This window comes from Urocitellus parryii, chromosome 4, assembly GCF_045843805.1.
Source record: "Urocitellus parryii isolate mUroPar1 chromosome 4, mUroPar1.hap1, whole genome shotgun sequence".
NCBI classification, from domain to species: Eukaryota; Metazoa; Chordata; class Mammalia; order Rodentia; family Sciuridae; genus Urocitellus; species Urocitellus parryii.
The window spans coordinates 190,154,206-190,175,782 of record NC_135534.1 but is presented as its reverse complement, the minus strand read 5'-3'; the positions used below and the strand labels follow the sequence as shown (position 1 = coordinate 190,175,782).

The following is a 21,577-nucleotide window of genomic DNA, read 5'->3' as shown; positions in this document are numbered from 1 at the left end:
TATTGGATTTGGGAAAACAAAGTCGCGCTAACTCTTAGCAGAGAGGGCAAACAGCTCTCCGCTCATGTGTGAGTGAATTCCAGATGAGGGACAAGAGGAGGAAGCACACACAGAGGCACCCAGGATGGGGCCCGTGGTTCCCTTGGTCTGTAGCAGATGGATGGGAAGGGGAATGGGAACACAGACTGGATCTCACCAGGAGGCCAAGTACCTTGATTGGCAGACCTCTGCATTTGGAGTAGCTGTTCCTGGGTAGTGGGAAGCCACTGGGAGCCATTGTGGGTTTTTGAACAGGAAGTGATATGAAAAGTGTGTATAAGGACCCCCCCACACCCACACATCACACACACACACACCCACACACCTTTCCTTAATAACTACCAAACACTAAACTTGAAATGATGGGAATTTCCATGTAAGGAGCCTTTGTGGCTCAGATTCCTGTCCCCTGAGTTCTCTTTGGGACATTTGCCTTCACTGGTGGGTGTTTGTCTTGATGACTCAACTTTCTGGAGTGACTGGTTTTGTAATATCTGACCCCCTGGTGATCTTTCCTCCTTCCTTCCCCGACTGGGTCTCCCAAAGCAGCGCCCATGAAAGCTTGTAGAGACTCGGAGCTCATTTCAGGATCTTCCTGTGAAGTCTCTAGCCTAGGAAATTGTCCAGCGTCCTGTTGAATTGCTAGGCTAAGATGGCTGGGTAGGTAGAGCCAGTAGGTACCCAAGGTCACCTGTAACTTTTTCTGTATGTGTGTGCTGGGGTTTGAACCAGGCCATGCTAGGCATGTGCTCTACCCCTGAGCTACTCCCCAGTCCACCTGCAACTTCGTAAAGGTGGTGGGGTGAATTCCAGGAAATGGATGCCTGATGGAGCCTCCTCTCTTGATGAAGCAAGCCTCCTTCCTTTTCCAGTCCTGGAGAATCTGGTTTTATGTGTGACTGGTTTTTCGATAGTGGACAATATGGAGGAGAAAGCCTGGGGGCTTAGAGCTCACTGAGGCAGTGGTCAGGGTTTCTGGCCTGGCAGTTCTGAGGATGGAATCCATAGTAATGACAGCAGGAGGACTGGATGTGGGTGAGAAAGTGGGAGTGGCACTGGAAGAAGATGACACACTAAAGTTTTGGGACTGGGTGACTTGGATCTGTGGTTCTGTGGGAGGAGAAAAAAGACTGGGAAGAAAGATGATTGTTTTGAACATCCTAAATTTGGGGTGCTAGTATGGATTTTGGACAGATGAAATCAATAGGGAGTCACAACTGGCCAGTAGGTAGGTGCAAGTGCCATGCATAAGCTTGAAGGTCATTTGAAGCCTTGAGGTTGACCAGATTAAGAAGACCCAGGACAGGTTCTTGGGGAAGACCAAGTTTAGATGTGGATGTAAGGAGGGAAGAAGGAGCGGCAGCCAAGGTAGGTCGGGGTAGGTAAGGAGGACAGGACTCGCAGAGTATGGAGGAAACAAGAGCCGGGGAAGCCAGGGGCTGCAGACTCAGGAAGGACTTTGGATTTGAGAGTCTGGCCAGCAGCAACCCAGAGCTAGCAGAGCAGAGGGGGTGAGAACCAGATGCAGAGGCACTAGAGTGAGGACAGAGACTGCGGCTACAGGGCACTCTTCAAAAAAGGAAAAGGAGGGCACCATCTGTTTGGGCTGGCCAGGTCAGAGTGGAGTAAAGCCAACTTAAGCATATTTTACACAGAGGAATTATTCAGTAGAGAGGGAGAGAAGTTGAAAATGCAGAAATCAATGAGATATTTAATGGAGCCCAAGGAAAGCTGGACTCTAAGTAGGAGAGGTTTCTCTCTGGAAGGGGAAGGAAGGAGGAGGAGAATGGAAGAGAACTGCTGTTTCCTTCTCCTGAAACCATCTCCTCAGTGCTATTCATATTTCAAAACCAGCCCAGTTGTCCTGGCTTCCGGGAGGCCCATCAGAGTTACCCACTTCTCTCTGCCACAGCAGAGATCCCGTGCCAGGCCATGGGACCTTGATCAGGCTAAGAGCCTCGGGGGTCGGGCTTGTGGCTTGAGCTGGGAATGTGACTGGAAATAAAGATCACTCCAAGGAGTTCTCGTTCTCATGCCAAGAAAGCCTCTTCGCGCAAAAGCTATTGATTGGGCGCTTGCTGTAGACGGGAGTCAGCCAGGACACTTGCTTTTGGCAAAGTCTCAAAAGCAGGCAAGGGGGCGGAGAGTTTAAGAGACTTGAGGGAGGGCAGCAGGTGTGTCCAGCCTGGGGCGGCTGGAGGCTGCTGACTAGCAGCAGATATCCTGTGTGACTGTGAGGGGGACTTATTTGGCTTTCTCTGGTTGGTCCTAAATTAGAAATGGGGGCAAAGATTACGGAAGCTGGCTATTATTGAGTAAGTCCATTTCGGGCGATTGCAACAGAGGTTGAGGTTTGAGTTCCTGGAGGGATGGCTGCCGTGGGGGCCTGAGTTCTATTTTTATGTATGTCTGGCCATGGTCCACTTGTCTGTTCAGTCCCTCACATGAGCTGAATTACATTTAATTGGTATGGAGGATGTTTGGGGGATGGGGCTAGGCTGTGAGGAGGAAAGTTCCAGAAACATAGTTGGGAAAGCAGTAGGGTGTTGGTGGTTGGGTGGGGTTCCAGGCCCCAGAGGAATCCAGAGGTTAGGAATGGGTGAGGAGGGGTGGAACCAGTCTGTCCTGTTTCTTAACCTTTCTCTGGCATTGCTCTGAGTCTGGGAGTGGCTCTGGGACTTGTTGGGTCAGGCCTGGCTGGGGTTGGGGAAGGCCAGAGAGAGGACAGACAGGCAGAGGCCTTGAGGAGCATGGGGGAGCAAAGGTAGACAGGGTCAGGGAAGTTGTCCTCTCTGTCTGAGGTGCCCCCTGTCTTCACTAATCATTCTTTCACTGGCTTGGTCTTCGCTCCTTCTCCGTGAATTACAGCAGCATATTTATTCCTCAGAGTGGAGATGAGGGCACAGGAGGACAAATGGAGAGAGTGAATGGTGTTGGAGTGACTCAAAGTTGCTTTAAATAAGGGAGCAAGATCAGAATTGATGAAATTCCCTACTGTGGCCCGTGTTCCACCTTCAGGGACCTGGCCCTGGGCACATCTTCACCTTCTTCTTCAAATCTAAAACTGAGCTCCTTAGTGTCTGTGTGTCTGCAGCTCAAGGTAGCAGAGTCCTCTGTTGGACTCAGCCCTGCAGAGGGGAAAGGGAAATGAGAAGCAGGGATTTTTTTTTTTTTTTTAAGTGCACAGGGCTGGGGCTGTAGCTCAGGGGTGGAGCTTGCCTAGCAGGTGTGAGGCACTGGGTTCAATCCTTAGCACTGCATAAAAATAAATAAATAAAATAATGAAAAAAAGAAAGAAAAAAGGTGCACAGCTGGCTTAAGAATGTCAGGAGTGAAGCAGTGTGGGAGAAGTGGGTGACCGCAGGTCATGAACCTTGGGGTAGGGCCTGAAGTAATGGTTACAAGTCTAGTAAGTGGCAAGGTTACATGTCTAGTAAGTTAACTCAAGACTCAGAGTTGAGATTGGGGCACTCTGGTGGGTTGGTTTCTGGTCTGGAGGCCCGGTGTGGGGCCCACTGCTGGTTGATCTTGGTGACAAATGGAAGCTGCAGGTTCTGAAAACCACTGTACTCCAGGAAAGGTTAAGGGTTCTAGCAGGGTGGTGTCAGTCCTGGGCCTGGTCAGGTGGGGGCATATGTGATGGTTGAATTGCTCTGTGGTGACATTGCTTGAGGGAGTAGCGCTGCCCTCCGTCTTGCAGGGCGTGTTAAAGCAGAGGCTACATTTTGTTTCTGTTTCTGTTTCTTTCTTTCTTTCTTTTTCCTGTCAAGGATGTTGGAGAGGAGACAATATAAGTGTTCTCAGGTTCCTTCCATCTCTGGAATTTAGTGCACTTTCTTAAGAGCAATGCAATGTTATGCAATGTCACAGAAGACTTGGGAATGGCCTTTCTTCTTGAGTTTTGGGCCCCTTTGGCTTTCCTCTGAGGTTATTAGGTGGTCCTACCTGTGTCCACAAGTTTGAGAGACAGAATCTCAGGCAGGTGGTGCAGTGGGTTGGTTTGGGCTCGCTGTGAATGACTGGGGGTTAGATGAGGACAGATATAAGTTCAGGCACTCCCATTGTGCTTTTACACACCCTTCTTCCCTTGAGTGTGAGCAGCATCTCTTCATCTTACTGTTAAAGTCCATCAGCTGATATCTCATAAGTGCAGTTAAATGCTTGCTTGCGTATTGAGGCAAAGAGGGAGGCGGCAGCCCCAGCCCATCCTGAGATACAGGTTTTCTTGATTGCTGTGCAGAGGAGGGACAGGTGAGCAGGCTGAGAGGATGACAAAGCTGACCTTTAAATTGTGAGCCAGGTATTACCCAGGAGGCTGGGAGGATGTGGGGAAGGCAGGGAGTGATTATGTAAATTAGAATATTATGATTTCTATAATCAATGCTAGGGAATAGGTAGGCCTTTGTCCAAGCAAAGATATTGCATTGGATTTCTATGTCAAGAGTATCCATTGTGCTTCCATTAGCATAATTGGGAGCTGAGTAGCTAACATGGGAGTTAATACCTTCACTAACAGGGTTGTTGAGTTGAGTGGTGGTGTAACTATGCATAACATATTCTAATTGCCTTGTGTGTATTAACTCATTTACTCTTTAATTCTCACAGAAACTGTATGAAGTAGGTTTGGTATTTTTCGCATTTCACAGACTTACAGGAAACTGAAGCACGGAGATAGTCAAGGTTACATGTCTAGTAAGTGGCAAGATGATAACTCCCATTTTCCTTGCCACTTTGCCACATACCAAGCTCTGCATCTTTTTTTTTTTTAAATTGGTAATGGATATTTATTTTGATTTATTTATATGTGGTGCTGAGAATTGAACCCAGTGCTTCACACTTGCTAGGCAAGCACCCTTCCACTGAGCCACCACCCCAGCTCCCAAGTCCTGCATCTTGTATGACTGTTTCTAGCAAAAATAACAGTCTATGGAAACAGGCATATGATTCATATAATTTGCATAGTGCTTTAGAAGTTTTTTCAGTGTTTCTATTTCTCATTTAATCTTTTGTGTGTGTGTGTGTGTGTGTGTGTGTTTGTGTGTGTGTATATGTGTGTGTGGTGCTGGGGATTGAACCCAGGGCCTTGTCCATGCGAGGCAAGAACCCTACCACCTGAGCTATATCCCCAGCCTTATTTCTCATTTAATTTTGACAACACCATTTCCTTCTTGAGGATTAAAGCTGGAGGGCTGACATTTACCTAAGATCACATAACTGGGGAGCAAGAGAGACAACTCTAGTCTTGGTGAGACCTCTAAACCCCTCTCAGCCTTTCATCATTGGATGTGAATTGGGCTTGGCTGGCTTGGTCTCCGCAGAACGGAAAGTGGGAGGGAACCTGGGGTGGTAGCGTAGCAGGAGGATAAGGTGGTAGTTACAGAAAGTACTTGTCAGGCTTTTCTTCCTTTGAGATTTTGGAATCTCTTAACTTTCCTGTTTCTCTGCCAGGAATTCTAGGTGTCCCTGGGGGACCCCACCCTTCAGTTATATGGGGCCACCTTTCTGCTCTCAGGTACTGAGTCTGCTGATGACAGAGCTGACGTCATCTTTTTATTTTTTGCAGTCCTGGGGATTGACCCAGGGTCTTACACGTGCCCGGCAAGTCTTCTACCACTGAACTACACCCCACAATCCTTTCTATTTCATTTCCAGATAGGGTCTTACTAAGTTGCCCAGGCTGGCCTTGAACTTGTGATCATCTTGCCTCAACCTCCCAATAGCTGGGATCACAGGCATGTGCCACCACACTCAGCTAAAGTTGAGTTTGGCGTGGATGCAGTTACCCGACGTAGCCCTCCTGCAGGCTGTAGCAGAGGCCTGGTGATCTTTCTGTTGGCCTGGAGAATCCCCTTCCCATGGCTTGTTCTCCCTGTCACATTGTTCCTGTAGCTACATAGTGTGTCAGTCTAGACTGGTGGAAGACTTCTCTCATTATTGCCTCCCCCTAGCCTTCTAGAATTCTGGCTGATGTCGTTGAGGTTGAGCTAGACTTACAGCTACTCATGGTGTGGTCCACCTGGGAGCTTCTTGGAAGGGCAGAGTCTCAGGCCCTGCCTACACCCACCAAATCGGAGTCTCTGTGAATTATGTTTTTTTTTTTTTTATAATATGTTTTAGTTGTTGATGAACCTTTATTTTATTCATTTATTTATACGTGGTGCTGAGGGTGGAACCCAGGGCCTCACACGTGCTAGGTGAGTGCTCTACCGCTGAGCCACAACCCCAGTCCCTGAATTCTGTATTTTTAACAAGCCTCTCTTTTCAGGGTGACTGGCCATCTTGGTTTGTACCCAGACGAGGAGTTCCTAGGACACAGGACTTAGTATTAAAATGGGATGAATTGGTCACTCTTATCTCCTGGTGATTCTTAACTGGGCTTGGAGGTGTTGAACAAGGAACTCTGATGTGTGGTCACAAGCAGTCCCCACAGTCTGTCCTTGGGTGGGAGTTGTGCTCCCTTCCTCTTTATTCAGTATAAAGTTTCTTTCTTCAGGAGACCATTTGGTCTCTCAAATCACCAGAATTCAGAGGACTATTCTACAAGGCCTTGCAAACTAGGGTCCTCCTGGCTGGATAATTATCTTCAACTCCATCCCCACCCCAGCACTTTCTGTTCTACAGGTGGTCTGAGCAGCCTTCCGTTGTCTCGTCCTTTGTGTTGCTGTGGGGAACAAACATTTATTGAGCTTCATTCTGCACTGTCAAATGGATACTCGAAATTGTGTTTATCCATTCACATATTTTCTATCCTGATTGAGGTAACTGTTTCATGGTTGTATACATTGTCAAACTCATTGAACTGTACACTTAAGCCAGGGTCCCTTTTCTTGTACGTGTATAATGTACCAATAAAGTCATTTTAAAATGTAACTTTCTGTATCTTTTTATCATTGTGGTAAAACAGACAGACAGTGGTACCATTTACCATCTCAGAGGGTGCAACCGAGGGGCATCAAGTACATTCACTTTGTCGTGAAGCTGCCACCACCATCCATCCCTAGAACTTTTTCATCATACCAAACTGAAACTCCACACCCAAGATTTGAGATTTTTAATAGGATTGCATTCTATCTACCCATTAAATTGGAGTGAATATTCATCATTGTGTGGTTGAGCACAACTGAGGATTTTGACTTGACCCAGTATATTATTAGTCTGTTTCAGTTGCTATTATGAAATACCTGAAGTGAGATACTTAGTTAAGAAGGGAAAGAAAGAAGGAAAGAAAAAACAAGGAAGAAGGTTTATTTAATCTACAGTTTTAGAGGCCAGAAGGCTAAGAATGGGTGGCCCCTTTGGTTTTCCTCCAGTGAGGGCCTGATGGGAGCTGCATCATGGTGTAAGCACTACTTGAGGGAGAGATCACTTGGCAAGACAGGAAACCACAGGGTGGAGTCGGCCTGACTTGCTCTTTTTAACTCCCTTCTCTTGTGGAAAGTCAATGGGGTATCATGAGAACTAATTAATCCCTTGGGAGGGTGATGTTCCAAATGACCCAATTATTTCCCACGATGCCCAACCTGTCAGAGGTTCCATGGCCTCTCCCATTGCCACACTGGGGACCGGGCTTCCAACACAGGAACCCCTGGAGGACAACCTTAGACAGTATCCAAACCATAGCACCCAAGAACCATTATTTAAAAAGAATTTCCAAAATTTTGGTTGTATACAAATTGATAGTGTCTATGACTTTTATATATTTTATTTCCCCTTCTTTCTTTTTGATTTTTTTCCATGTCATCAGATGGGTAATGTGCTAATGTGTCAAGGTTTCTCCCCTTCTTTTAAAGTATAAAGACAAGGGGCTGGTGATATAGCTCAGCTGGTAGAGTGCTTGCCTTGCATGCCCAAGGCCCTAGGTTTGATCTCTGTTCACTAAAAAAAAAAAAAAAAAAAAAAAAAAAGTCAAAGCTAAAATATAAAGACACATTAAACTAGAATTTTCTGGAGTATATAAGTTTTATAGCAAGTATTAAACATTTCATTTTTGGATATCTCCTCTATCCTGAAAGTGATTTGAGAGAATGTTTTCCAAATATTTTGTTTAGGGGATACTGGAATTATGTTTTGTAGCTTTATTATTTACTATTCTGTGGCGGGAAGATAATATCTTTACATTTTTTTTTTTACTTTTTGGAAATTAGTTGCATTTTCTTCCTGGTCTGAGATATATTTTGTAAATATTCCATGGTTAATTTGGTATTAGTAATGATTAATTTGTTATTAGTTAGTAATGATTAATTTGTTTTATTTTTATATTATCATTCATTAAAAAAAGAAGAAGAAAAACAGGACACAGAATATTTAGAAATCTCCTAGTGTCTGTTGCTTTGTGCCTGGAGCAGCCTGAGGGCTGGCCTGTATTGCCTGGTTAATAATGGGGCCAAGACGCAGATAAAATTCCATGCTGGAATCTTCCTTAACTGGGCCACTTCTGAAATTACAGAGACACTGAGCTGAAACAGTATCCCCCATGGCCTCAGGTGGAAATTCTTGTTTGATCTTGGGCCATATATCACCATCTGGTAAATCTGGATGTTTTAGGAGTTTTAGCCTCAAACATTTCTGCTGTTTATCTAAGTAATTGGGGTGTGGTTATCCTGTGGGGAAATGGCTGTTATCTCCCTGACATCTTAAACACATTCCTTTTTTTGCCCCTAAAAGGAAAATGGATAGAGTAACAGGCAGCTGTGTTCCTCTCCCCTCGGTTTACTTTTTGAGTTGTAGCAAGTTGGATTTCAGATCCCTTTAGCCAGCCAGTCAATAAAAATACAGTGAGTGTCTATGCTGGGCCATAATAAGGTTTGGACAAAGGTCATAATTGCTGTCTTTGAGCGGCTCATATAAAACCAAACTGGGAAGACAGAGCTGGGATCAGGTATGACAAGAAATTAACACGATTGATTTGGGAATGTGCAGGTGTTAGGTCAGCACAGAGGACGAGACACTCCCTTTTTCTTACAAATGGAGGGATGGGGGAGACTGAGACAGAATGAGATCCTCAGGCGGGGTCTTGAAATTGGAGTAGGTGCCAGCTAGGTGTACAGGGAGGTAGGCATTCTAGGTGAAGGATTGTCAGGACCGTGGCATGGAGATCGGACAGTAGATGGTCTGTTAGGAAAGATTGGCCTCTTCTGCCCACACAGTACCACATGTTTGGGATTTGTGAACCATGGAGGCAGGAAATGTCTGTCAGGAGTTAGGTGAATGAGAGTGGTGATTGACACATGGAGGAATCTGCCCTGTATTCGTGGGCAATAAGTCGCCCTTGAAGGTCTTTAAAGATGAGATTAGATCTATCCTATTTATTTTGGAATTCAATCCTTGGTTCCCGCCAGGTGCAGTGGCTCACGCCTTTATTCCTAGAGATTTGGGAGACTGAGGCAGGAGGATTGCAAGTTTGAAACCAACCTAAGCAATTTAGGGAGAATCTAAGCAACTTATGGAGACCCTGTCTCAAAATAATAATAATAATAATAGACTGGGATGTAGTTCAGTAGTAAAGCTCCGCTGTGTTCAATCCCCAGTACCAGAGGGGGAGAGAGAGAGAGAAAATTGACTATCTTAAAATATATTAACTAAATGTATCCCACCTTGACCTTTCCTTTTTTTGAAATATACAAATTATGATTCAGGTATTGATGTCTGTGCCACTTGCCACGAACATGCTACTTGCCAGCAAAGAGAAGGGAAGAAGATCTGCATTTGTAACTATGGCTTTGCGGGCAATGGGATGACTACCTGTGTTGGTAAGTTCTGACTGGTGGGTTAGATTGAACCATTGAATCAAGAAATAGGATTCTCTAGTGTAAAAGAGTTGGTGTCCTTGGGGGGAAAACATTTTGTTCACATGATTTTGTGATGTGAAATTTTATCTACTATAATAGATCTTTGTTTTAGTGTTTGATCTAGCCTTTTTCTCATGTTTTCCAGGAAGTATCCCTTCTGTTAGAGGTCATTGAACTTGACTCTGGAAACTTGACTCTTGACTCTCAGACCTAACTGAAATTTGAGATCTGTTTTAAGTTTTGAGTTAATTTAACAACTCAAGTGAATATTGCATTTCTAGATTTCTGTGTTTTTAAAAAATATATAAATATTTATATAAATACCATGGGGAAAAACAAATCATAATTTCCTATTGGATTTTTTGGTTAATTAGCAAAATAGTTAACTTGATTTTAGTCTTATGTCTACCAAAATCCATCCTCTGAAATTTTTGTAGGTGTGACCCTTTGGGGAACTTGGATGACTTGAATACAAAGTCCTTCAGGTTGGAAGCATCTGAGATTATTTTTTTGCCTTGTGGCTTCCATAAGAAGCCACAACAGATGGACAATATCCAGATTTAAGTCCAATTCAGAGAGAGAGAGAGTTTCACAACAGTATTGTAATAGTAAATGTGACAATAATCACCTAGTTTCCTCTCTGCAACCTGTCACATGCAGTAAAAATATTGATAATTTTGCCATGCAATTGTAGATAGGCAATGTATTCAGCCTTGTGATATCTTTGTATGTGTGTGTGTGTGTGTGTGTGTGTGTGTTTCCTTTTTAAAGAAAAATAACAATCAGTCCTGCATTGAAAAAAGTCATATTTCATAAGCTGTGGTGCTATGCTGCTGGTCTCAGCTATTGGGAAGGCTGAAAGGAGCTGTCAGTTACCCATCATCACCCTCCTGCACCCTGAAGTTGCATCTTCTTTGACCCTTGCTTTTTAGGGTTCTACCCATGCAAGGTGTGGCTGCTTGGCAGTCTGGGGCTCCTGAGGGAATTTATCCTACTAACCTTCTTCACTCTGCAGACCCCTTGCTAGCAGAGACATGCAAAAATCAGAAATTTTTGTACTTGGAGCTGAGGAGCATGGATGAGCTTTCCTGCCCCTTCTCTAGATGAATTCCCTCTCTTAAGGAGGCTGGCTGTACTCTCAATGTCCCTTTACTTTTAAACAATAGACACTTCTCTTAAAGGAAGGAGGGGGCCTCATTAATGTATTCCCTAACACTGAATGCTGCACATCACAGTACTTGGTCAGCAGTTATAGGTGAGGTTATACATGTGTCAAAAGCTCTATACCATGGTATTTAGCCAAGGGATTTCAGAATTCTGGAATCCTTTACCAATCCAGTGTCACCGAAACAGTGACACAGGACAAGAATCTCCTGTTTTATGAACAGCTGGACTTTTATCTGAAAGCACTGTGTACCTTTTTGATCCTTGGGCCAAACATCTCTAATTTTACTACCCCTAGTTTCACCTGTTAATTGTGTTCCAGATTTCATTAAATTTTAAAATGGTAACACAAGAAAAAGTTAAAGAACCCAGATCTCTTGGAGGGCATTTTTGAGTTAGTAAGAATTGAGTGCAAGTTGTGAGAGATTATGAAACAGATTCAAGAGAACCCATAGTGAAATCAAACACTAAAGAACAAAAAGCCAAACTACTAGTTTATGTTCAAGTTGATGAGCTCCCCCCTCCAAACAAACAAACAAATGAAAACCTAGCTGGACGGAACAGCTCTAAAAGGAACACAAGAAATTGGTTCCAGGAGTTCGCTTTGAAAATAGAGGCTGGAGCAGAGTTGGCAAACTATGGCCCACAAGCCACATCTGACCTGTTGCTTGTTTTTGTAAATAGAATTTTATTGGAACACAGCATTGCTTATTAGTTTATCTATTTTTTATATCTGCTTCGGAGCTCTACAAGCATGGGTGAGTAGATGTAATAGAGATTGCGATAAAGTTTGCTGACCCCTGGGCGAGAGGACAGAGGTGGGATGGAGATTTACTTTCATTTTATTCTTTCAATTTTAAATTGTTTAATGAAAAACTCACAGGGCAGGCATCTGCGACCTCACAGGCATCCACATTCCAGCCCCTCCTCACTGACGTTACTCACAGTCCCTCTTAGTATGAGCTGTTCCTGACATAATCTTAGCCCTGTTCCGGGATGAGGTTTCAGTGCTGATACCATTGTGTTTCCTGACAGCTCAGATGTTAAAAAATTTCCACTTCAATCATTGGATATAATATTTTTCTCCTGTGGCTTTCATGAAAAACCAAGAGAATGGCTGAGCTGAAAAAAAATGGGATTCTGCTGGGTTTGTTTCCCCAAGCTGATGACATAACGACACCAACAGCGATAATCTTGTTGTTATTATCATGCTGAGAGTTGAACCCCGCATGCTAAGCACATGTGCATGCTAATCACATGCTCTACCCCTTACTACATCTTCAGCCCTTGATTTGATTTGATTTTTTTAAGTATGAAAAAGTTTCAAAAGAGTCCCCTTCTCCCAATCTTCTTATAAGATGGATGCCCAGTTGGGCTTTGGGGTTTCTCTGCTGGTTTTTGGATACACCTGCCTCACCACCAAGAGAGTCCTGGGTCCTCTGCTCCGGGAAGCATATGAAAGGAGAAGAGGTGTGAAACAGATCAGTGAGCCTTGTCACAGCACAGCTACCCCCGGGTTTGTAGAGAGACAGTCTGGGCTACTGAACGCTGTGTGGACGGTGGCCTTTCTGTGTGTTGTTTCCATGTATCAACAGATAAAGATGAGTGCCAGTTTGGAGCCCCGGTGGTCTGTGGGAAACACACGTCTTGCTATAACACCCTGGGAGGCTTCTACTGCGTTTGTCTGGAAGGCTATCGAGCCACCAACAACAACGAGACCTTCATTCCCAATGATGGCACCTTCTGCACAGGTACTCAGGGGGCTGCGCTGTTGGCCACCTGGTGAGGCAGAACAGCATGTGGGCTGTGGAGGGGCCGAGGACCATCCCAGACTCAGTGTGACTTAAGGGAGGGATTGTCCTTTATGAGTAACGATGGACTAAGTGTTAGTGATTATGAGAGAATCAATGTTAATTTTGTGAGGTGGGTTAATGGTGTGGGGGTAGATAGGATAATAAAATTCTTATTTAGGGAGATGCATGCTGAAGTGTCCAGTGATGTTATTATGAAGTATGTAGTGTTATGATGCCTGTAAGATACTTTAAGTTGCAGAATCTGGAAAATCTCCTGAATTTTTGATGGTGACAGGTGGTCTGTGGGAGTTATTGTCATATTATTTTTCTGGTTCTGTGTGTTGGAACACTTTTCTCATGAACCCTGAGGGGGGACCCTCTGAGAGCTGTGCCAGCTGCAAATTCTTATAACTACAAATGGGGTGTCCTTGGGGTGGCTCTGGCACTCACCGGCTCTGAGCGTACCATCTGCTAAGGACATGGGGATGGACTGAGCTGTGAGTTCACAGCGGGTCAGAACATTGTCCCTGTGAGGTGGGCTGGCCTGCTGTAGGAACAAGCTGAGAGCGAGAGGTGTGCAACTTTTGGAATCACAATAGCTTTATTGGTCAAATTTTTGGCCATCTGTTGGTTGCAATGTAAAGGTGAAAAAAAAAAAAACTCCAAAAAGTTCAGTAGCTCTTCTATTGTCTGATCTCTATTCACAGCATGTTATAATAATATAGCTCTTTAGCTTTCTTTTAAAATTTTTATTAAAACAAAGAAAACCCACCTATATTCCAATTCATGAATAAAAATATTTGTGCCTGGTCCTGGGATATAGTAAAATACCAGAAAGACACAGATCCTAAGTTAAGGAACATATAGTTCATGAGGGGAGGTACATATTAAATAAAGAAGCGCTGGGAAATAAGTTTGCATTGTACTTGACGAGTATTAATTTATTTTCATCATTTTGCTGTCTTTTTATTTCATATGTGGCATGTACCATGCATTATTTTCAGCTCACTGATGAATAAGCTGTGAAGAAAGAATGTTACTGTCATTCAGGCATCAGGAAGTGACAGGGAACACAGCTGGTGCAGGGGACATCTTGATTTTTCACTTGCCCCAGGGTCCACATTAAGCTGCTTCTCCCTGACCCTCTGTGAACACGCCCCATGATGAGGACACATCGCTCAGGGACCGCCAGCCTCTTGTCATGCAGCTCCTAGGTTTGGGCGGAACTCTTCCAGTTTCTTGCAACATGAATTCAACCTTCTCATGGTTCTGGAGGCTGGGAAGTCCAAAATCAAGGCAAATTTTGTGTCTGATGAGGATCTCCTTCCTAGATGAGAATCTTTTCGTTGTGTTCCCTGGCTCTCTGACTTTCTAAGAAAATCTTTGAATGGCCTTGAGAAGGAGAGGCAGAAAAGTACTCCTGGTCCTGAGATGGATCGCAAAGACTTTGTGACTGCTGAAAAGCTCCGAGTTACTTCAAGGTTTTCAGGGAAAAGAAAGGCGGGGGGGCATGCTTTGATTCCCTCCTGCCAGCTTCTGATGCTCTGCTCCATTCTCCCTCTTGACCTGCACCAAGGCGAAACCCTCAGAGGATCTGGCTGATTTATGAATGAATGCATTCTGAGTAAACGTATTATAATATCCTCTTGGTTTCAGATAGCAAATTACCAGCTACATGGTTGCAGAAGTCCAGTGTTGACAGATTAAATTAGGCACGTTAACAAGAAAAGATAGTGATTAATGGAAACCTTATAAGATGACGCTCTAGGATTCAGTTCACTCATCCCACGTTTCTCATGCACTTCTTCCCTGACTCGGCTGGGCCAGTGAGAGGTGACAGGCAGACAGCTAATTTTACCCTCATAGGTGTTAGTCACAGGAAAGCAAAGGTGATGACTGGAATCCAGGGGGGACACTTATCTTGGCAACGAGGAAGGGAAATGTTCTGGAGGATGTGACACCTGAAATTGTGTTTTCAAGGCTATGGGAGTTTGCTGGGAAAACCTTTTATAACTGTTTATTTATTAGTATCGTTCCAAGGGCTTTAGTCAACTTTTGAAAGTTAGGAAGAAGGAAGAGGAAGAAGAGGAGGGAGAAGAGGACTTGGGGGAAGGGGAGTGAGAAGGAAAGAGAGAGGAGCAGGAAGAAGAAAATATTTTTTTTTTGCAAAGGTCCAATAGGTGTCAGCCAAAAGAACGAATCCTGATCCAGGATCTGCTGCTATTTGTTCTACTTTTTGCAATTATTTAGTGATCTTCCCCTTTAGGGAAATTGGGATATACTTCACATTCCACAAAATTCACCCTTTTTTTCTTTTTTTTTTTTTAGAGAGAATTTTTAATATTTATTTTTTAGTTATGGGCGGGCACAACATCTTTCTTTGTATGTGGTGCTGAGGATCGAACCCGGGCCGCACGCATGCCAGGCGAGCGCGCTACCGCTTGAGCCACACCCCCAGCCCCAATTCACCCTTTTTAAAAAAAATATTTATTTTTTAGTTGTAGTTGGACATAATACCTTTATTTGTTTTTATGTGGTGCTGAGGACCGAACCTAGGGCCTCCCGCTTGCTAGACAAGCGCTCTACCACTAAGCCACAACACCAGCCCCAAATTCACCCTTTTGAAGTATACAATTCAGTGGTTTTGAGTTATGCTACCATCACTACTATTTCATTCTAGGTGTTTTCATCATCCCAAAATGAAACCCCGTAATCGTTGGCACTCATTCCCATGGCCTTTCTGGTGGAGGCCTCTGGTTAGCCCTTTATAAATCTGATGGGTGACTTTCTTGTTGGTACTGAGTTTCTTTCAAAATCACATTTGCCAGGGAAACATTAGTGGAGCTTAGCAAATTTGGGGGGTAATTAGCCATTATCTGGTGTTTGCCTGGTTCCTAGATTCTGAAGAATCCTGCTGCCAGATGTTTGTTGTGATTCATAGAGTGACAGTCAAGCTTAAGAGCTGGTTGCGGGTAGACCTCCTGGGAAGCCACCAAAAATAGACAAGGAATGAGTTGCAGGGGTTCTAGTAGGAGATAATTCCAGCCAGTTCTGGAGAACCGGAAGATGTTCTGGCTCCAGAACTGAATGCCTCCTGGGAATCATGGAGCTTTGTCATGAGGCACAGGAAGAAGCTCTGTGGCAATTCTGTGTGAGGGTGGTGTGCTGGGGTGGGCTAGAGAAAGGAGACTGACTGACGACTGGCGAGGCCTAAGGCAGTCACCTCCCTACCAATAGGACTCTGGGGAGGCCAGGCTCTACAGCAAAACCTGCAAACTACAAACTAGCTTCTATGTGCCACTGAATTCTCCAGATTCTGCGGATGCGTCCCAACCTGATGGCAGCAGCAACCTTCTTTTTCTTTTTCTTTTTTGGTACCAGGGATTGAACTCAGGGGCGCTGGATCACTGAGCCGCATCCCCAGCCCTATTTTGTATTTTATTTAGAGTTGCTTAGTGCCTTGATTTTGCTAAGGCTGGCTTTGAACTCATGATCCTCTTGCTTCAGCCTCCCGAGCTGCTGGGATTACAGGAGCAACCTTCTTTTTCATAAGTTCATCTCTTGGGGCATGAGGGCCTGATGCCATTGCTGCTGGTGAAATGTAGCAGTACTAAGCCCTGGCTAAGAAAGGGGGGTAAAGGCAGGAAAAGAATTTAGGGAACACATGTTTGCCATTCATCAGTTCCCGGAACCTCCTGTCCAAGCCTGGATCCTGTAGGTTTGCCTGTGGTGAGGTCATTCCTAGACATTAGTCCTACCCCCTCGGAGATGAGGCTAGAGATCCCAGGGCAGGAGGCTTGTTCCCCACGTGAGCCATCTCCTCAAGCTTTTCAGCTCTTGCCATTGTGGGTTCTGGAGCAGCCTGATGTGGCCTCAGACACAAACATGCAGGCCCCTGAGGCTCTGAGACTCTGCTTGCTCTCTTTGGGGAACTGCCCAGTTAACTTGTAGCTTTCTTGAGGTTTCTCCCAGTGATTTATCCAAATGGAACTTCCCTCCCACTCCTTTGTTTAGCTGGATCTTCTCCACCCCTCCCCTCTTATTCTCCTCCCCCTTCCCCTGATCTTTTTCTTCTTCCTCTTCTTGCTACTAGAGGTTGAACTCAGAGTTGCTTTGCCATTGAGCCATATCCCCAGCCCTTTTTATTTGTTGAAGTAGGGTCTCACTAAATTGCTTAGGGCCTTGCTAAGTTGTCGAGCCTTGCGATCCTCCTGCCTCAGCCTCCCAAGTCTCTGGGATTACAGGAGTGCACTTTTGCACCTGGCTTTTTGGATTTTATTCTTAAAGAGTTGTGTTCTGTTTCTCTGGAAGAAGGAGGAAGCAAGGAAATATAAATTCAAGGGCAAGTACATTCCCTGGAGTGTGTTGCTTTCACCTGTCCAGAGCTGTGTGGCTCCTTGACGTCTCCCTAGAGTCTTGCTGACTCTGCTTTAGACATGGGGCCGTGATACTGCTCCAGCTCCCAGGAAGGAAAGAGAGGCCAAAGATTCTGGATCAAAGGAGGTTGAAGCAAAATTCCATCCTCTAAGTACCAGAGGTCCAGACCAAGACACCACTGCTCCTCTTTGGAGTGAGCAGGAAATGCCTGAGCGCTGGCTCCAGGTTAACGTCTCCCACATCTGACTCTTGCCTTCTGTTACTTGCTCAAGCTTCAGGATATCAATTTTCTGGGTTCCTTTCCAAGTCTCTCTTGAATATGGTGAAATATGTTCACAGGGTTCTTTTCTAAGACTCCATTGGTTGTAAGGACTCAGATTTTTCCTCCAACCATCTACAAAACCCATTTTCCTAAACAAATGATGAATATGGAGAAAACTGAAGAAGATATTCAGCTTTTTCATGACCCCTGCATCTCTAAGCAGCCCCTCCCCTTACTTGACCTTATTTCTTCGGATGTTTCACCGGCTGGAGTATTTTCTCAAAATTATTTTCAGAAAAGAAATGTCAGTCAGTGGTATAATTCTCGAGATCATTCATGTTCTAAAATGTCATTTCTTTTCTTAAATAGAGCATGATGTTTCGTTCCCCTTTCCTTAGAACTATAAATACTACTCCACTGCCATGCAGCATTTAGTGTTTCAGACAAGAAGTCCTAGGTCAGAATGGGTCTCCTCTTCATAGGTTACCATTCCTTTTTCTCAGAAGGTATATTCTTCTCTTATTCTGTGAGGTTTGGAACGGCTGTAATTTTTTTTTTTTTAATTTATTTTTGCAATGATGGGGATTGTACCTGGGGCCTCACATGTGCCAGGCAAGTGTTCTAGCACTGGGCTACACCACAGCCCCTTCATTTTAAGTAACAGCTTCATTGAGATATAATTTGCATGCCCTAAAATATACCCATTTAAAATGAAAGTGAACAATTCAGTGGTGGTTAATATATTCACAGAATTACACAACCATTACCACCTATTTTAGATTTTTGTCTCCCCCAAATGAAACCCCATGCCCCTTGTCTCTCTGCTTCCCACTTCCTGCTGACCTAGACAATCACAGCTTCACTTTCTGTCTCTATAGCTTTGCATGTTCTGGAAACTTCCTGTGAACTGGATCAGGCAGTATGTGGCCTGCGAGTTAGAGTGAGGTGTTGAAGTGGTTCGTATATTTCTATCAAAGACTACCTTCCCTAGCTGCCACATCTTTGTCTTTTCTACCTCATGGTGGGGAAAAGAGGAGGGTAGGAATCCTGCACTTGGGGTATGGAAAAATTAGGGGTGGTCCCAAGGGATCCCAATCCTGGAGGTAGGGGTGAGAGCCCCAAAGGGAGGCAGCAGGTGTGGTCAGCCCGTAGCCTGCTGGCCACGCTCAAGTTTTATTTTTCAGCTAATGCCTTATATCATCCTCAGGAGAATGACATGCCTGTTGCCTTAAAAGTCTATTCGGATTTGAAGCATAAGCTGAAGTTTTGTTTTTGTTTTTTCCCCTTTGAGACTAGTTTTTGTATATCCACTCCCTTCTCTTTGGTAATTCCTCTTAAGTGGATATTGAATATTTTGGATCCGTCTCCATAACGTTTGGCGTTTGTTCTGTTATTTCTGTCTCACAAAATTTTTTACTATCTATTTTTGGAGAATTCCTCAAGTTGGGATTTGCAATTTTTTTTTTCCATCGGCAAGTAACCTATATTCAATGCCTCCACCGAGTTTTTATTTTTAGCATTCATATTTTGCTTAGTTTCTAAGTTTAATTGTCTTCTCAGAGGTCCCCTTTTAAAATTGATGTGTTATTCTCTTAATCTCACTTATTTGGACTTGGCTGACTCTTCATATGTCAAGGGGTCTTGGTTATGTATTGCTGCACAGCCCACCGGCACCTGGGCTGTCCCATCCCACAGACTGGCAGGGTGGTTCTGCTTCATCTGCTGTGGTACATTTAGCCGGTGGCTGGGCTGAGCTGCAGGTAATAGCACGTAATAGCAGGCCTTGCCCGCATGTCTAGGGCCTCCATGCTGACCAGAGGCCAGGGCACTTCAGTTATCTTTCGCATGGCCTCTATCTTCACATGGTGTCTCCTTTTGGGGGCCCCTTGGAGTGGCCTTTCTCCCAAGCACAATAGCTTGGACTTCCTTACAGAATGGCCACCAAATTCCAAGCGAAGGAAAGGGGAGGCTGCCATGCTTCTTCTTTGTTTTGTCTATTTTTATGTAGGGCTAAGGATGGAACCCAGTGCCTCACACATGCCAGGCAAGTGCTCTACCACCGAGCTACAGCCCCAGCCCCCACCGCCACGCTTCTTATGAGCTGGGTCCGACAGTCTGCTGTTACTTCTGCTCTGTTCTGTTGGGCAAAGCAAGTCTTGAGACCAACCTAACAAAAGGGGGAACTGATTCCACTGTTTTTTTTTTTTTTTAAATTGAATCAGATTCTTGAGATATAGCATGCAAGGGGAGGAATGGTTGGTCTTTAGAGACCATCTTCCACAGATTTTCCCAAAGTTTGCTCCAGTGAAGGAACAGAGAGGTTCATCAGAATAGGTAGCTTGCGTGGGCTCCTTCAGCAACTGAGTGAACTGCTGGCTCCCAAACAGGGATCAGTGTGACTGACAGGTGTGCACTGGACCAAGACCAGAGAGAGAGAGAGACTAGAGTGAATTTTTACAAGATTACATTAAACAAATTTATAAGGATTCTGAAGTAGTTTTCTTCTCTGTTTTGAGGTGCTAATCTGTCCTCTCTTTATTTAAAAAAATTTTTTTTTAGTTGTAGTTGGACACAATACCTTTATTTTATTTATTCATTTTTATGTGGTACTGAGGATCAAACCTAGAACCCCACATGTGCTAGGTGAGCACTCTACTGCTGAGCCAGGATGCCAGCCCCAATCTGTCCTTTCTTTATGAAATTATGGTGTTAGTAATTTTGTGGGGGGGGGGGATAAAAAAAAAGATCTTGCCTGGCAGAATAGAATATTGGCCATTTTATATCAGTCCTTCTGAAGTTACAGGTCTTTGAAATCCCAGAGCCTAGGTGCAACCAGACTTTCTTTATTCATGAAGTTTCCTGTCCACTGCCCACCACTCACTCCTGTGGTTCTTGTAGGTGTCCTAGGAAGATTGTCATTTCAATCAGGGAACTTTTTTTTTTTCTTCTTTCCTTTCTTTTTTCTTCTCTCTCTCTCTTTTTTTGGTACTGGGGGTTAAACCCAGGGACACTTGAGCAATGAGATATCCTCAGGCCATTATTATTATTATTATTAATTATTATTATTATACTTTGAGACATTATTTCACTAAGTTGCTAAGGCTGGCCTCAAACTTGCAATCCTCCTGCCTCAGCCTCCACACTTGCTGGGATTATAGGGGTGTGCCACCACACTCAGTGGAATTCTTCAAGTTTTTAAGCTGTTCTGGGGGAAAAAACTCTGCTTACTCCACAGAGGTTTCTTCTCCAGCCTCTGAAATGCTATACAATGTTTACCCTTGTACCTGCTGTCTTTGGCAATTGTTTTAGACAGCTTTTCCACTGCTGAAAGACCTGACAAGAACTATTTTAGTGGAAGAAGTGTTTATTTGGGGGCTCACAGTTTCAGAGGTCTCAATCCATAGAAGTCTGGCTCCATTCCTCAGGGCTTGAGGTGAGGCTGAACATCACGGTGGAAGAGTGTGGCAGAGGGAAGCAGCTCACATCATGATCAGGAAGCAGAGAGAGACTCTACTCACCGGATGCAAATATATACCCCACAGCCACATCCCCAGGAAACCACTTCCTCTGGCTACCCCACCTACCTTCAGTTACCACTCAACTAATCCAATCGGGTGATTAATTCATCAAATGGGTTAAGGGTCAAATAACCCAATCATTTCTTCTCTGAACCTCCTTGCATTGCCCCACACGTGAGCTTTTGGGGGATACCTCACATCCAATCCAAAACAGCAATCTTCAGTCAAATGGAGAAGACTCCAAGGAGCATATCTTGTTTTTCTTGAAGCTTATTTGAAGGCCTCTACTCCGGGGAAAATTAGTGAGCCCCTTCTTAATTACCCACTTCTACCTGCCACATCATCCCGTACTCAGGAACTGAGACGCTGTTTGTCAGTTGCTAGCATTTTTCACTCTTGTGCAAATCGTTTTAGATTTGGAGCTCCATGTTAGTATGAGGTTAGGACTATCTTTATTTATAGCAATTGAACGTGTTCTTTTTATTGGGTGTTAGGGAACTGGGGATGGTCATTGGTTTCTATTAATTTCCAAAACACACTGACAGTATTTATTGAGCACTTCACATGTTTCCAGTGCTTTATTATTTTTGAAGACTATATGAGAAGAACTCTTAAGGAGTAACAGAAAGTTCATGA

General features: G+C 44.3%; 1 protein-coding gene across 1 annotated transcript in view; it reads left to right on the top strand.

Moving 5' to 3' along the window:
* The window catches only part of Susd1 (sushi domain containing 1), a 119,774-nt gene that overhangs the window by 5,927 nt on the left and 92,270 nt on the right, over positions 1-21,577 (top strand). Inside the window, exons 3-4 of the mRNA XM_026391149.2 lie at positions 9,675-9,788; positions 12,587-12,742. Coding sequence (XP_026246934.2) covers positions 9,675-9,788; positions 12,587-12,742 — 270 coding nt within the window. The remainder of the gene's footprint in view (positions 1-9,674; positions 9,789-12,586; positions 12,743-21,577) is intronic.